Source organism: Mirounga angustirostris, unplaced genomic scaffold, assembly GCF_029215605.1.
Source record: "Mirounga angustirostris isolate CCGP_5_RB_7025 unplaced genomic scaffold, mMirAng1.0.hap1 SCAF_17, whole genome shotgun sequence".
NCBI classification, from domain to species: domain Eukaryota; kingdom Metazoa; phylum Chordata; class Mammalia; order Carnivora; family Phocidae; genus Mirounga; species Mirounga angustirostris.
In genome coordinates this window covers 26,280,293-26,294,526 of record NW_026991725.1, presented here as the reverse complement: position 1 = coordinate 26,294,526, position 14,234 = coordinate 26,280,293, and the positions used below count along the sequence as shown (strand labels likewise).

The 14,234-nt window shown below is 45.9% G+C and overlaps 3 protein-coding genes across 3 annotated transcripts; all 3 read left to right on the top strand.

Annotated features, from left to right (window-relative positions):
- The first annotated feature begins 344 nt into the window (after nt 1-344).
- Nucleotides 345-659, top strand: LOC123853479 (keratin-associated protein 17-1). Its single transcript, XM_045888059.1, has one exon. The coding sequence runs from the start codon at nt 345-347 to the stop codon at nt 657-659; it is 315 nt and encodes a 104-aa protein (XP_045744015.1).
- A 5,808-nt stretch (nt 660-6,467) lies between these two features.
- Nucleotides 6,468-7,964, top strand: LOC123854727 (keratin-associated protein 16-1). The gene has a single exon (XM_045890223.2). The coding sequence runs from the start codon at nt 6,468-6,470 to the stop codon at nt 7,962-7,964; it is 1,497 nt and encodes a 498-aa protein (XP_045746179.2).
- Nucleotides 7,965-12,960: 4,996 nt separating this feature from the next.
- KRTAP29-1 (keratin associated like protein 29-1) lies at nt 12,961-13,950 on the top strand. Its single transcript, XM_045890224.2, has one exon. The coding sequence runs from the start codon at nt 12,961-12,963 to the stop codon at nt 13,948-13,950; it is 990 nt and encodes a 329-aa protein (XP_045746180.2).
- The last annotated feature ends 284 nt before the right edge of the window (nt 13,951-14,234 follow it).

Below are 14,234 nucleotides of genomic sequence, written 5' to 3'. Positions count from 1 at the left end.
AGAGCCAGAGCCCATGGCTCTCTCCAGCCTGGGCTAATGATGGCTGGCCCGTGTTTGGCCATGATGACAGGTCCTTTCCAAGATGTATTTTTACCCTCTGGACAGAGAGCAGTTGGGCGGAGTGGGGCTTTTTTATGAGTTGAGGTACTCAGAGCTGGAAAATAAACAGGCAGCTAATGAAACGTTCTTATGGAAACTGGCATAAATAATAACAGAGGGAACATCCCGTCCCCTGGGCCAACACCCTCCGCGGAGGGGCTATAAAAGCTGTTGGCCACTGGCCACCGTCAGACGTGGGGGCGCTCCGGCCGCGCTGCTCACCTGCCACCTGGCCCGCGGGGACCATGGGGTGCTGCCCAGGGGACTGCTTCGCCTGCTGCCCTCAAGACCAAGACTGCTGTGAAGCGTGCGGCTGCCAGCCCGCCTGCTGCGGCTGCTGCGGCCCCTGCTGCGGCTCCTGCTGCGGCCCCTGCTGCGGCTGCGGGGGCTCCGGCTGCGGCTCCTGCGGCGGCTCCTGCTGCGGCTGCGGGGGCTCCGGCTGCGGGGGCTGCGGCTGCGGGGGCTGCGGGAGCGGCTGCTGCGGCTCCGGCTGCTGCGGCTCGTCCGGGTGCTGCGGCCCCGTCTGCTGCCAGCCTACGCCTGTTTGCGAGGCGAAGTGAAGCCGTCTGCCCCCTCCGCGGAGGTGGCCCAAGCAAAGCGTCCACCTGCTGCAGGTGGAGAGACTCCTTGTCTCCAGGACCTTCCTGGCTCCCAAGACAGCGTCCTGCCCCCGTGTTATTTGTAGGCGAGGCCTTGTTCTCCAACACCTGCCCTGGGGTTTCAAGGCCCTGAGAGTAAGGGCCAGACGCTGGTGAGCAATGGAAGCTGGGTCCCGTCCAGGGTGATCCCTGAAGCTCACAGGGTGAATCCCCATGGCTTTATTTTCACGGACTTAAATGTCTTGTCACTGTGAGGCATCCTCGTAACTCAAGGTGGCTTTGGGACTGACCCCCCTCCTCAGCTTTCTGCTGCTTTTGAGTGCAAAAATTTCTCTTTGTTAACTTCTTAATAAATTCGAGCTTGCTGGCATAACCAAATTAGTTCTCCCGCCTCTTCCTTAGCTCCCTCTTGGCACTAGGCTGGGAAAATTTACTCTGGCGTCCACAACTGGGTTTTTGAAATGTGGTTTGTGCACCAGAATCCCCTTGCATCAGAAACGTCTGGGAGCTAGTTAAAATGGAGATTCTGGAGCCCTCCCTGACACAGGCAGCGTTAGAATCCACAGGGGTGTGGGCTGGCAATCTGTGTTTTGAATGAGAACCCCAGATGTAGACTAAAGCTTCCATGTGCTGCATGAGATTCACTTGGGGAGGTTTTAAAAATACAGATTCGTAGGCTTCACCATTAGAGATCTTATCCAGTAGCTCCAGGGTGGCAGCCTTGGGACCTGCATTTTTAAAATGCAGTAAATAGTAAATGCTGAGGCTGGCCAAGGTTTAATCTTGAGCATGGGGCATGGTTTCCTTCAGCAGTATAGCTCCCCTAGAATGGTTCTGCAGGAGGGCTCCAGTTTGGTCAGAACTTTCTGGCAAAGTCGGGAAGAGGCTTTGGTAAAACAAGCTTGATTTGGAATGGAAGAGATTCGTGTGGCAGAACTTTGTGAACACAGTGCCTGTGGATGTTCTGGGAATTCCAGTTCTTTCTTCTAGCCAAATGCTTTGGCAAAGTCTCCATCTTCTGGGTCAGGTTTTCTTGTCCTGAAACCAGCTGTATTTCTTCTGCTTGAGTCCCAGGGATGAGAGGCGTGAATGTCCATCTGCTAGGTGGGGCCTCAGCCAGGTGTGTGTGAGTCCGGCTGGAAGGCTAAAATTCAGAAGATAGTTGATTCAACTTTTTGCTGAACATGATCTTAAGCTACATGTGGAATACAATTTATTTTGCTCTTGCCTTGGGAGAACAATAGTTATTTTTTATTCCTGCAAAGCAATGTTTCATTCAACAAACAAGCAAAAATATATTTTTTGATTATAAACATGGCAATGATCTCTAAAAATATGAAAAAATACAGAAAAAAATGAAGAAGGAACAACAGCCACCTGGATTCTCAACTTCAACTTCAGCATTTATTACTGACATAGATGTTTCCAGACTCCTTTCTAAGCACATTTACAAATAAAACTAGGATTACACTATTTTTATGTTTTTGCCTTTAAAAAAATTGTTTTTTAAAATTTATTTTTATTTTTTATTTTTTTATTATTATGTTCAATTAGCCAGCATGTAGTACATCATTAATTTTTGATGTAATGTTCAACGATTCATTAGTTGCGTATAACACCCAGTGCTCATCACCACACGTGCCCTCCTTAATACCCATCACCCGGTTACCCTATCCTCCCACCCCCCTCCTTTTTGTAACCCTCAGTGTGGTTCCCGGAGTTCAGAGTCTCTCATGGTTTGTCTCCCTCTCTGATTTCTTCCCATTCAGTTTTCCCTCCCTTCCCCTGTGGTCCTCCATGCTATACCCCAAAGATACAGATGTAGTGAAAAGAAGGGGTACATGCACCCCAATGTTCATAGCAGCAATGTCCACAATAGCCAAACTGTGGAAGGAGCTGAGATGCCCTTCAACAGACAAATGAATAAAGAAGATGTGGTTCATATATACAATGGAATATTACTCAGCCATCAGAAAAGATGAATACCCACTATTTGCATTGACATGGATGGAACTGCAGGGGATTATGCAAAGTGAAAATTTGTTTTTTATAAACCAACTTCATTAAGGTATACTTCATATATAATAAAGTACATACAATTGTAATGTACAGTTTGATAAGATTTGACAATTGTATATACTTAAGTAACCACCACAGCAATCAAGATACAGAACTTGTCATCATCCCTCAAATTCTCTAGTGCCCCATTTGCAGGCAATCCTCCCCACCCCTGATCCCAGCCTCAGGCAACCATCAGTCTTTATGTCACTATAAATGCCATTTCTAGAATCTCCTGTAAATGAAATCATGCAGTATGAACTCTTTTCCACTTAGAATAACATTATTTATATTCATCCTTTTTTCAGATATCAATAGTTCATTCCTTTTTGTTAAATAATATTACATTGTATGAATAAAGTACATGAAAAAATATTCATCTACTGATGGGAATTTGGGTTGTCTCCAGTTTTTGGCTATTATGAAGAAAGGTGCTATGAACATTTATGTATAAATTTTTGTGTGGACATATGTTTTCATTTATTTTGGATAAATACCTAGGTATTGGATTGCTGGATAAATAGTATGGGAATGTTTAACTTTATAAAAAACTACCCAACTGTTTTGCAACTGTTTTGCCATACCATTTTGTATTCCCACCAACAATGTCTGAAAGTTCCAGTTGCTTTGTGTCCTTGCTAACACTTGATATTGTCAGTCTTTTTATTTTTAGCTTTCTTAGCAGCTGCACAGTGGTAGCTCATTGTGTTTTCATTTCTTGGTTTCATTTAAAAGCCCAGCAGTATTAGTAGTGTCTTACTTGGGAGAGAATTCAAAATTTGAATCTGCCCTGGTTTAGTTTCAGACTCTACTATTTAGGTCATTTTGCTCTTGTTGGAATTGGCCTCTTGAGAACTAGCTCTTTAATTCCCAGGACAAAACCACAGCCAGAGCATGCCGATGGGACAAAATTGGCAAGAGACCAACAGGTCTCTATCAAGTAGTTGTGATTCAGAGTAGCTGATTCTTGCATTGCTCATGGTCATGGTCTCCTGATGGGTGAGAGCAGGGTAGTGATTTCTTTGAATTACTGACAAAGAGATGCCCTTCTTAGTTGTCCACAGAGGTCCTCATTCATTCATCAATAAATATTAATTGTGAACTGCCTATGTATCAAACATTGCTCTGGGTGCTGGATATATATCAGTGAATACACAAAATCCTTGCCCTCATGGTGCTTATATAATGTTAAGGGAGATGAGAGCTATAAGAATAAAGTAGAGGGGTGCCTGGGTGGCTCAGTCGTTAAGCGTCTGCTTTCGGCTCAGGTCGATCCCAGGGTCCTGGGATTGAGCCCTTCATTGGGCTCCCTGCTCGGCGGGAAGCCTGCTTCTCCCTCTCCCACTCCCCCTGCTTGCGTTCTCTCTCTCGCTGTGTCTCTCTCTGTCAAATAAATAAACAAAATCTTAAAAAAAAAAGAATAAAGTAGAAATAGGCTTGATTGTTAAAAGATCTGCTTATTCCACGTAGCAGGGAAGGATTCTTTGAGATGACATTCCAGCATAACAGATGATGCCATGTTTAATTTCTCAGCTGAGAGAGTTTATAAGGGACTTGTGGGAGGAAGGCCATCTCCATGTGAATTTCATTGCTGGCTTAGCTGCGGAAGAGAAAGTGCATGGAGAGGACCTAGAAAGGTGGGGATCAGGATTTTGGGGGCTCCTTCTCTGCTTTGCCCTCTGCAAAGTTGTCCAAAAGTCTTCTTTTCCAACTGTCTGAGAGCTACACCTCAAGGATGACACTTCTTTTTCCTAATCTTCCACTTTCAACCACTAGCCCTATTGATCCTGCCTCTTTACAACCTCTCATATTGCTCCAGGCCCAAGGCACTTCCCAGTTCAGATTGTCACTATGAAGATTTTGAGTAATTGCCCCAGACTCCTAATGGTCTCCCTGGCTCCAGACTTGCCCTCCTTCTCCTATACCTTCACCACAGCCAGAGAGGTCTTTCCAAAAGGCAAACATGGTCAAGTTACTCCCCTATTTAAAGCACTCAGGTGTCAGTGTAAAATCTAACTACTTATCATGGTCCACAAGGCCTTTTCATGATTGAGTACCCTTCTAGTCCCATTGCTGTTCCTTCCTGTCCCCTGTACCTTTCATCCAGTAAATGGTTCCATATCCAGGAACCAAATGTATCATGCTTTTGAGAAGGCTTCCCTGATTTCCTAAAAACCATGTTGGTGTTTCTCCTGGGTGCCTCCATAGGACCCTGGGCATCCATCTGTCATAGCACTTGTACGTATACTGTACCATAATTGCTTATGGATGTATCTGTTTCTCTCCTAAACTTGGACTCCTTGAGACAGGAATTGCAGCTAATTCTTTTTGTATCCCTTACACAGAACCCAGTGATGGCTGAATTGAATGGATCAATGAAAGAGAAATTGAGGGAATGCATAAATTAATGAAGAGAGATGATGAATGGATGGTACAATGGTTCAGCTTTTCTAAAGGAGAGCTTGCATTTGCATTAATGTTGAAAGCACATAGTGGAGGCAGGCCTTTACTGAGCAAAGATGTCAGGCCTTGGTGTTTAGAAACCTAGGGTACATTTCTCATCTCATGTCTGTCTCAAATAGTAGCATTGACATGCTTTGAGAAAGCATTTGTGTTCTTTGCTTTTGTTCACAATGTCTTTGCAAAAGATCTCTTGTCTTCCCTCTTTATCCTTTGGGTCTTGGAGGTGTCTTTCTTTTAAGAGCTATTAAAATCACCAAAATTAAGAGGGATTCTTGAGGGCCACTGAATGCTTGAGGTGTGGGTGGGTGGAAGGAACACAGGGAGGAGAAGCAGAGAGGCTAGGTCAAGTGCTTTCTAGGGACAGGTAGAGCCAGTGGTCTGGGGTGGGGCTGTTCATTGAACAGGATGGAGGACAACACAGTGGGCTGAGCCTATGACATGTGGGTTTGACAAAGTCTCTTAAGAAAGGTCAGACTAGACAGAATGGTGAGAAGGAAGGAGGGCAGCCCTAGATTAGGGGGCAAGCTAGGTGGGATCTTTAGCAAGTGACTTAAACTTTCTGATTCCAACCTTTTCTTTCTTCTTCTTTACGTATAATGGGGAGAGATGAATTCCTATCGCAGGGGATTGTTGATGGTTTTAAATAAGACCATTGCTGTAAAGTGCAGTCATTTAAAATCCAGCCCAGATAGCCCCTCTCCCACACAGCTCACCACTGCTCCCCTCTACTAATCCCTATATGTTTATTGTTGACTTTACCATAGCATTGCAATGAGTTTATTTGAATGTATGCCCACCAGAGAGTGAGATCTGTGGGAATGGGTGAGTGGGTCCTATTCATGTAGGCACACCTGTGTCCCCCAGAGGACCTGGTACAGAGGATTAGAAGATGGATAAATTATAAGTTCTTTTCTTCTTCCCCTGCTCATGACGCTCAGAAACACAGATCATTCAGTTTGAAGGCAATGATGCTTATTCCAAGATGACCTGTTGCTCCAAGGATTCCAAATTTAGCAAGTCAATAAACAAACAGCTTCTTTATGGGTAGATAAACAACTTCCAGATCAACAAAGCTTGGCATAATAAGATGTTCCTCTGAAAACTGGCTCAAACAGCAATGAGGAAAAGATGCAGGGGCTCCACACAGCACATGTCGATGAGGGGGTATAAAAGTGAGGGCTCCAGAGAGCTGCCCCAGTCAGGCAGCACCCCTCTCAGCACTCACAAGGGAGCAGAGGCACCTCCACCATGTCTGGAAACTGCTGTTCTTGGAAATGTCCGTCTGTGCCAGGCATCTCTCTCTGCTCCACTGAGGTGAGCTGTGGAGGGCCTGTCTGCTTGCCTAGTTCCTGCCAGAGCCAGACGTGGCAGCTGGTGACTTGCGAAGGTACGTGTAGATCATCTAGCTGTGGCCCACAGTGCTGTCAGCCCTCCTGTTCTGTGAGCAGCTGTGCCCAACCTGTGGGCTGTGAAGCCACCATCTGTGAGCCCTCCTGTTCTGTGAGCAGCTGTGCCCAACCTGTGGGCTGTGAAGCCACCATCTGTGAGCCCTCCTGTTCTGTGAGCAGCTGTGCCCAACCTGTGGGCTGTGAAGCCACCATCTGTGAGCCCTCCTGTTCTGTGAGCAGCTGTGCCCAACCTGTGGGCTGTGAAGCCACCATCTGTGAGCCCTCCTGTTCTGTGAGCAGCTGTGCCCAACCTGTGGGCTGTGAGGCCCCTTCCTGCCAGCCAGTTCTCTGTGTACCCACTCCCTGCCAGTTCATTGTGTGCAAACCCAGCTGCTGCCAGCCAGTCATCTGTGAGCCCAGCTGCTGTTCAGCTGTCTGCACTGTGCCTAGTTCCTGCCAACCAGCAGTCTGTGAGCCTGCTTGCTGTCAGCCGGTCTGCCCCACACCTAGCTGCTGTCCATCTGTCTGCTCTGTGGCTAATAGCTGCCAGGCTGTCTGCTCTGACCCCAGTCCTTGTAAGCCATCTTGCTCAGAGCCCAGCAACTGCCAGTCAGCTCCCTATGTGGCTCTGGTCTGTGAGCCTGTCTGTCTTCGCCCTGTCTGCTGTGTTCCAAGCCCTTGTGAGCCACCTTGTGTCTCCAGCACTTGTCAAGAGCCCTCTTGTTGCATCTCCAGCATCTGCCAACCCATCTGCTCTGAGCCCAGTCCCTGTTCAGCAAGTATCTATGTGCCCAGTCCACGGCAACCTACCTGCTACATAGTCAAGCGCTGCCGGTCACTCTGCCGTGAGCCCGTTTCCTGTCCATCTACCTCCTGCCAACCACTCTGCTGCCGCCCGGGGTCTTCTGCATCTGCCATCTGCCAACCAACTTGCTCTCGGACTTTCTACATACCCAGCTCCTTCAAACAGAAGGCTGTTTGCACCCCTTCGGTTTCTTACCGCCCAATCTGTCGCCCAATCTGCTCTGGACCCATCACTTACAGGCAGCCGTATATGACATCCATCTCCTATCGCCCTGCCTGCTACCGCCCATGCTATTCCATCCTGCGCCGCCCGGCCTGTGTAACTTCACTCTCTTACCGTCCCATCTGCTCCCATCTGCCTTGTGCTGACTCCTGTAAACGGGATTGCAAAAAATCTACTTCTAGCCAACCGGATTGCACTGACTCAACATCCTGCAAGGCCGAGGTCTCAAATGCCAGTCCCTGCCAGCCCAGTGAAGGCAAACCCACCAGCCCAACCACCCGTAAAGCCGCAGCCAGCCCGCCTACTGCCACCAAGCCTGCTGACCACTGATCTGGCCTCAGCCCACTGATTCCTGCAAAGAAAACCTCCAGCTAGAGAGAAACCTTAAGTACCCTCCCCAAAGCTCACAATGATTTACTTAGAATCTTTCTGCACCATCACTTGCCATCTTCTTATACTTCAAAGAACTCACCAGAAATGTTAGTCTCCTAATGGTCCAAATGAAGGTGCCCTGGGCACCTAGAGGGGGATCATTCTGGGTTCCTGCCTGCTGCTGCCATCAAGCTGAAAAGAGCGACTTCACCACATCATCTTGAGTCCCTTTCCCAGCATTAAGTTTTTTCTGTCCTCATGCATGTGCTCCCTTTCTGGGTGTACTCATGTTCCTTGGGGACTTCTTCCATGAGAAAAAGATATTTAACTGTCCAATAAAGTGGCTAAGTTGAAGTGACATGCTGTTCTCATTGCTCTGTTAATGTCATACTCTCATCAGCTAACTTGGTTTGTCTTCAAGAGCAGCTTTATCCATTCATCTATCCAACAAGCTTTATTAGACAGCTGTTAGCCAGGAACTGTGTTAGGCTGTAGGAATGAGAACACTAAAGTCTCAGTCCTTGTTCTCAGGGAGCTCACTATCAGGATGGGGGTGGGGGAGACAGATAGGCAGAGAGACAGTTACTTCATTGCATTGTGCTAAGTACTGGGAGAGAAGCAAGCATAGGGCAGTTTGAACTCAGCAGGGCATGGGGAGAAATGAGGAAGAATTCTTGGGGAATATGATACTGAAGCTGAGTCTTTCAGCACAAATAAGAATTAACCAGTCCAAAACCAGAAAGGAAGCATTTTCCAGGCAGAGGAAACATACAAATGAATGGGGCTTGTGAGCCCACCATTCATTAGTGAGGCTTGGGCAGAGGTGTGCTTGGAGGCAGGTGAGCTCTGAGGTCAGCTACGTAGACAGTGACCTGCCCTATTAGGCCTTGTATGTTAGACAGAGACATTTTAGTTTGGTGCAGGGCTGACATGAAGGCATTGAGGGGCCATATGCAGGGCAGTGACATGAAAAGCACTGGGTTTTGGAATGTCCCTCTGGCCTTGGTGTGGAGAACTGAATGAAGGCGCATGGACTTGGATATAGGGAGACTGGGGAGCAAGCCAATGGTTTTGGGGTTCACAATGGGATAAAAACAAGTGGGAGGTCCCACTTACAATAAGGAAGATAACCTGGATTTCTTGTGCTGTGAGCCCATTTCCTGCCCATCTACCTCCTGCCAACCTCTCTGCTGCCACCTAGGTTCTTCTGCATCTGCCATCTGCCAACCAACTTGCTCTCAGACTTTCTACATACCCAGCCCCTGCAAACAGCCTTGCACTTTATGTTCTCCTAGTCTCTGCAAGTCACACTCCTTGTGTAAACTCCATACATACTCCCTTGCAATCCTAAGGACAGAGTCTCTTCAAAGTAGTCACTTAGTGCATGGCATAAAGGGCTATCCCTAGTCCTCAAGGTGCAGCTTGGGCTATCCTAAGCACAAGAGGGGCTGGACCAGGGCTTCTCAACTTTAGTGTTATTGACATTTGAGCTGAATAATTCTTTGTTGTGAGGACCATCCTTCAAATTGTAGGATATTAAGCAGAATCCCTGGACTTTACCAACTAAATGCTAGGAGCATCCCCTGATTGCCTGATTGTGATGATCAACAGTGTCTCCAGACAGTAGCAAACATCCCTGGGGATGAGGGGCAAAAATCGTCCCTGTTTGAGAACCACTGGGTTAGTGGCAGAGGGAGGAACTCAAAGGTGGAACTTAACCAGCACATTGGTGTCAGGGTTACTGTCTCATCAGGCCATTGAGATTTATCTCTATCTCCTTATAGAGTCAAGAGGAGTTGGCCAGGGTTTTAAATCTCTGTCCCAAGCACAGTCCCAGTGATTCATATAAATTATAGCAATTCTTTGAGGTAAGATTTCTTTCCCTCTATTTTATAAGATGAATATGAGTGACAAACAATCCAAGGGCCCATAAACAGAGACAAGAAAATTGTGGTATATTCACACAATAAATACTATGCTGCAGTGAAAACAACTGGACAGGGACACCTGGGTGTCTCAGTCAGTTAAGCATCTGACTTTGGCTCAGGTTATGATCCCAGGGTCCTGGGATCTAGTCCCACGTTGGGCTCCAGCAGGGAACCAGCTTCTCCCACTGCCTGCTGCTCCCCCTGCTTGTGCTCTCTCTTCCTCTGACAAATAAATAAATAAAATCTTAAAAAAAACCAACCCCCCCAAAACCCCACAACTGGACAATGGCCATATGCAAAAAAGGGGTGAACCTGACCAGAGTAGAGCTGACAGAAACAAGCCTCAAGACCACATATATGTTTATAAAGCTCAAAAACAACACCTCCCACACATGCATACATGTATGTATGAGTATACATACATGTGCACATATGCACACACATACACACAAATATATACCTTATATATATTCACAAGGGAATGCTAAACACGGAATTCAGGATAGCCACAGGGAGTAAGAAACATACAAAAGTAACATACCATGTAAATACATGTAACATACAGAACATACGGTTCTGTCCAAAGTTTGTGTTTTTTTATGCATCATCATGTTTCTTGATGTGATCACAACAGCCCTTGGTGATATACCAGGTATCTTTAGTGCCTTGAACCACAGCAAAATGAAAGATGTCCCTATTGAGACATTTTTTTCATCTTTATTGAGGTATAACTGACAAAACTGTAAGATATTTGAAGTGCACACTGTGATGATTTGATATACATATGCCCCATGAAAAGATTCCTCCCATCTAATTAATTAACACATCCATCACCTCATATTTTTGGGAGGGAGGAGTTTGAGAACATTTAAGCTCTCTTAGCAAGTTTCAGTTATGCAATACAGTATTATTAACTAGAGTGACTATGTTATATATTAGATCCTCAGACTATACTCATCTTATAGCTGAGAGTTTGTACCCTTTACCAACAACTTGAGAAGTTTCTTTAGGAGGAAGAAAGGCAAGAAAAGAATTGGAGAAAAATGGATGTAAAAATTGATTGTTTTAAAACAATAAAAGTGGTATGTATGAGTATAGGACATTGACACCTTTTTCAGGTTGAAGTTGACATGGTTTCTCAAATATATTCATGTTCCCATTATGACTGACCTATTTGGTAAGACCAAAAGTATTTATTCTGAAAGATGAGAGCTCTGGGATGTAGACAGGAATAAAACAGAGTGCAGTGATCCTTGCAGTTTGCAAGGTGCCAAAATGATTAGTGATGGCAAAAGGAGTGATCAGTGCTATAACACAAAAAGCAAAGGTAGAATAAAGGTATTTTAATGACAAGGCTGAGGATTTCCCAGGCATCATTCTGATCAGAAAAATTTCTCTTCCTTTTAAAATGAGGGTGAGGAGGAGGGTGCCAAGGAGAAGGTATTCTTTAGCTGGTACTTTGAAAAGTACCTTCCAGAATTTCCAGCATTTTCAGTAATTGTGAGGCAGCTAATAAAAATAAAAATAACCTGAGCAATAGCAATGTGGTTAATAGATAAACTCTTAGTACTTTGAATACTTGGGTAATGAGCTGACACGTCCCACAGAGTGAGTTAGCAGCAGAGCCAGAAAATGACACTAGCCCCATTGGGATCCCAAGGCCATGATCTTTCTATTCTGTTGTGAATCTCTGGTGTGAACCAGGTCAGACATGGACCAGTGTGGGATGCTGAAGTGGTCTGATGATACAGAGCTAGGATGAGCCCAGAGAAAGAGGGGAAGAATTAGGACAACCAACGCCTCCTAAGTCCCTCTTTGAAGAGGGTGATTTAACACAAAAATTACTTTGCAGTGATGTCCTTATATCACTTTTGGATGTAGTTTTATATTTATAGAATTTATATGTTGTGAACTCCATAATATGATTTAATTCTTGGCAAAATATCTTGCAGTTATTAAAATTTCCAAATTAAAAGATTGTCTTTGGGTGTATGGATAAGTAGAGGTAAGTACTCATATCAGTTTAATCTAGTCACTGGAGTGGATGAATGGTCCCCAGCATGGGGCCTGGGCCACCTGCCCATGAGTCAGTGCACTGCTATACAAATGTCAGTCTTCAATCACTATATTACAGTCTTTCTCTTCCACTCCAAAGTCAGGAGGTCTAACAGATAATTAAGATCAGAGGTTTTGGGGTCAGGCCAAACTAGGTTTGGATCTTATTTCAAACTTTTATTACTTGCATAATTTTGGGAATTCAGGATTTAAACCCTCTGAGTTAGTTTTGCTATAGTAGTGAGTATTATACCTACTACCTAGGGTCATCGCAAGATTCAATGAAAAATACAGTCAAGGACTTGGTGTATAGTAAGTATGCTATAAATGGAATGGAAGCCATTCCTACTACTACTACTGCTATTATTAGTGGTACTAATAAAACTGAGTTTCAGGAGAACCAAATGGGAAGGTTCTAGAAAGAAGTGGAGACATTGAAGTGCCTTTGGGATGCACTGCCTGATTTTCTGTTCGCCATCTCAGACATCACCCTCTTTCAACTAGGTCAAGGCTTCATTTCCTGATTGTCTAAATGGTGCAGAACGGCATTCCTGGAGGAAGAGCAGGTTGCTTTGGCTGGGATGAGGCCTCCTGATGAGAGGTTAGTTCAGGGAAAGCCCTGCTTCAGGGAGGCTGGAGAACAACCTGTAAAAGAGACAGGTCATCCCAGAGCAGGAACAGCATCAAGGAATCCAAACTCTGCAAAGAAAACTCTCAACTCAACAGACAAGTTTTTAAAGTGGGGACAATATCTATCCAGGCTCCTGAAGCCTGCTAATCAGATGTTTGTAGGCAAATGAGTAGAAACAATAACAAGGAAAGATGCTCTAAGTTGTACCAACACCCCTAGTGAAGGACTATAAAAGCTCCCATATAGTAGATGTCTTTCACACTCAGGTATACTGAGTTTGCAACTTCCTAGCAAGGTTAACAGCAGTGCCATAGGGGACAGCTGTTGTCCCAGAACCATCATGGCCATTCCAGCTGTGCCCACTTTCATGTGTTCAAATGGTGGTGGCTTCCAAAATGGTATCTGTTTGCCTAGTTCCTGCCGGAGCAGAACGTGGCAATTGGTCACATGCCAAGAAAACCGTCAGCCATCCAACAGTGCCCCAACTGGCTGTGAACCTGCTTCTTGCCAACCTACCTGCCTTCCAGCAACTTCTTGCGTTGGTTTTGTCTGCCAACCCATTTGCTCCTGCACAGCATGCTATGAATCTGGCACTGGTCAGTCTGCTTGTCTGGTTAGCTCATGCCAACCCTCCTGCTCGGAATCTACCAGTTGTCAGGCAAATTGCTGTGAATCCAGCCTCGACCAGCAAAGCTCCTGCCAAGAACCTGTCTTTGTATCCGGATCATGTCAGGCAGCGTGTGGCCAATCGATCTGCTGTGACACTAGGTCCTGCCAGCCATCCTGCTCTGAGGTAACTTCCTGTATCAAAAATTCTTGCCCACCAACCATCTGTGCAGCTAGTCCATGCCAGCCAACTTGCCGCCAACCAGGTCCATGTCAGCCCATTAATGGTGAAGATCAGCTCTGCAAATCAACTTATTATCAACCCATCTGCTACATTTTCAAGACTTGCCAATTGGTTCCCTGTCAGCCATCAACTTCTGTGTTCAGTTCTTGCAATCCTACATGCTGTGTGTCCTGCCCTTGCCAGCCACTTCACTGCCAACCAGCACCTTCCATATCCTTCATCTGCCAGCCAGTGGCTAACTGCCAGCTCCCATGTTTTGTAAAGAACCCTTGCAAACGAGTTTCCTGTGGCACAGTGCTTTCTGGCCAACCAACTTGTGATGGATCCACTTCCTGCAACCAAGGTGGCCACGAATCCCCTTCCTGCCAACCAGCTTGCTGTGTGACAGGTTTAGGCAAATCATTCAGCAGTGGCTGCAATTGCTTTCAACCAACTGCCCCAAGTCTCTGCAAAACCAGCACCTGCTCGCCAACTTCCTGACACCCAGTCACGAGTCCAGCTTCTGTAAGGAAACACTTCACTGATGCAGCACCCTTCACACCTCCTCTGAGGTCTGCCACTATCTGCAAGTGCATTGCCACCCTGTGGGGACCTCTTCTGGCTGAGTGCAAATGCTATCTGTATGCTAACTTCATTCTGAGTCCAGCCCCACGTTCTCTCTAGGTGCTGATGAGGGGATTTGTCCAGCCACTAAGAGATCTTTCTTCATCAAGGAGAACCTTTCTGCAAGCATGGTCCACACTACACCTTGCATTTCCTCATGT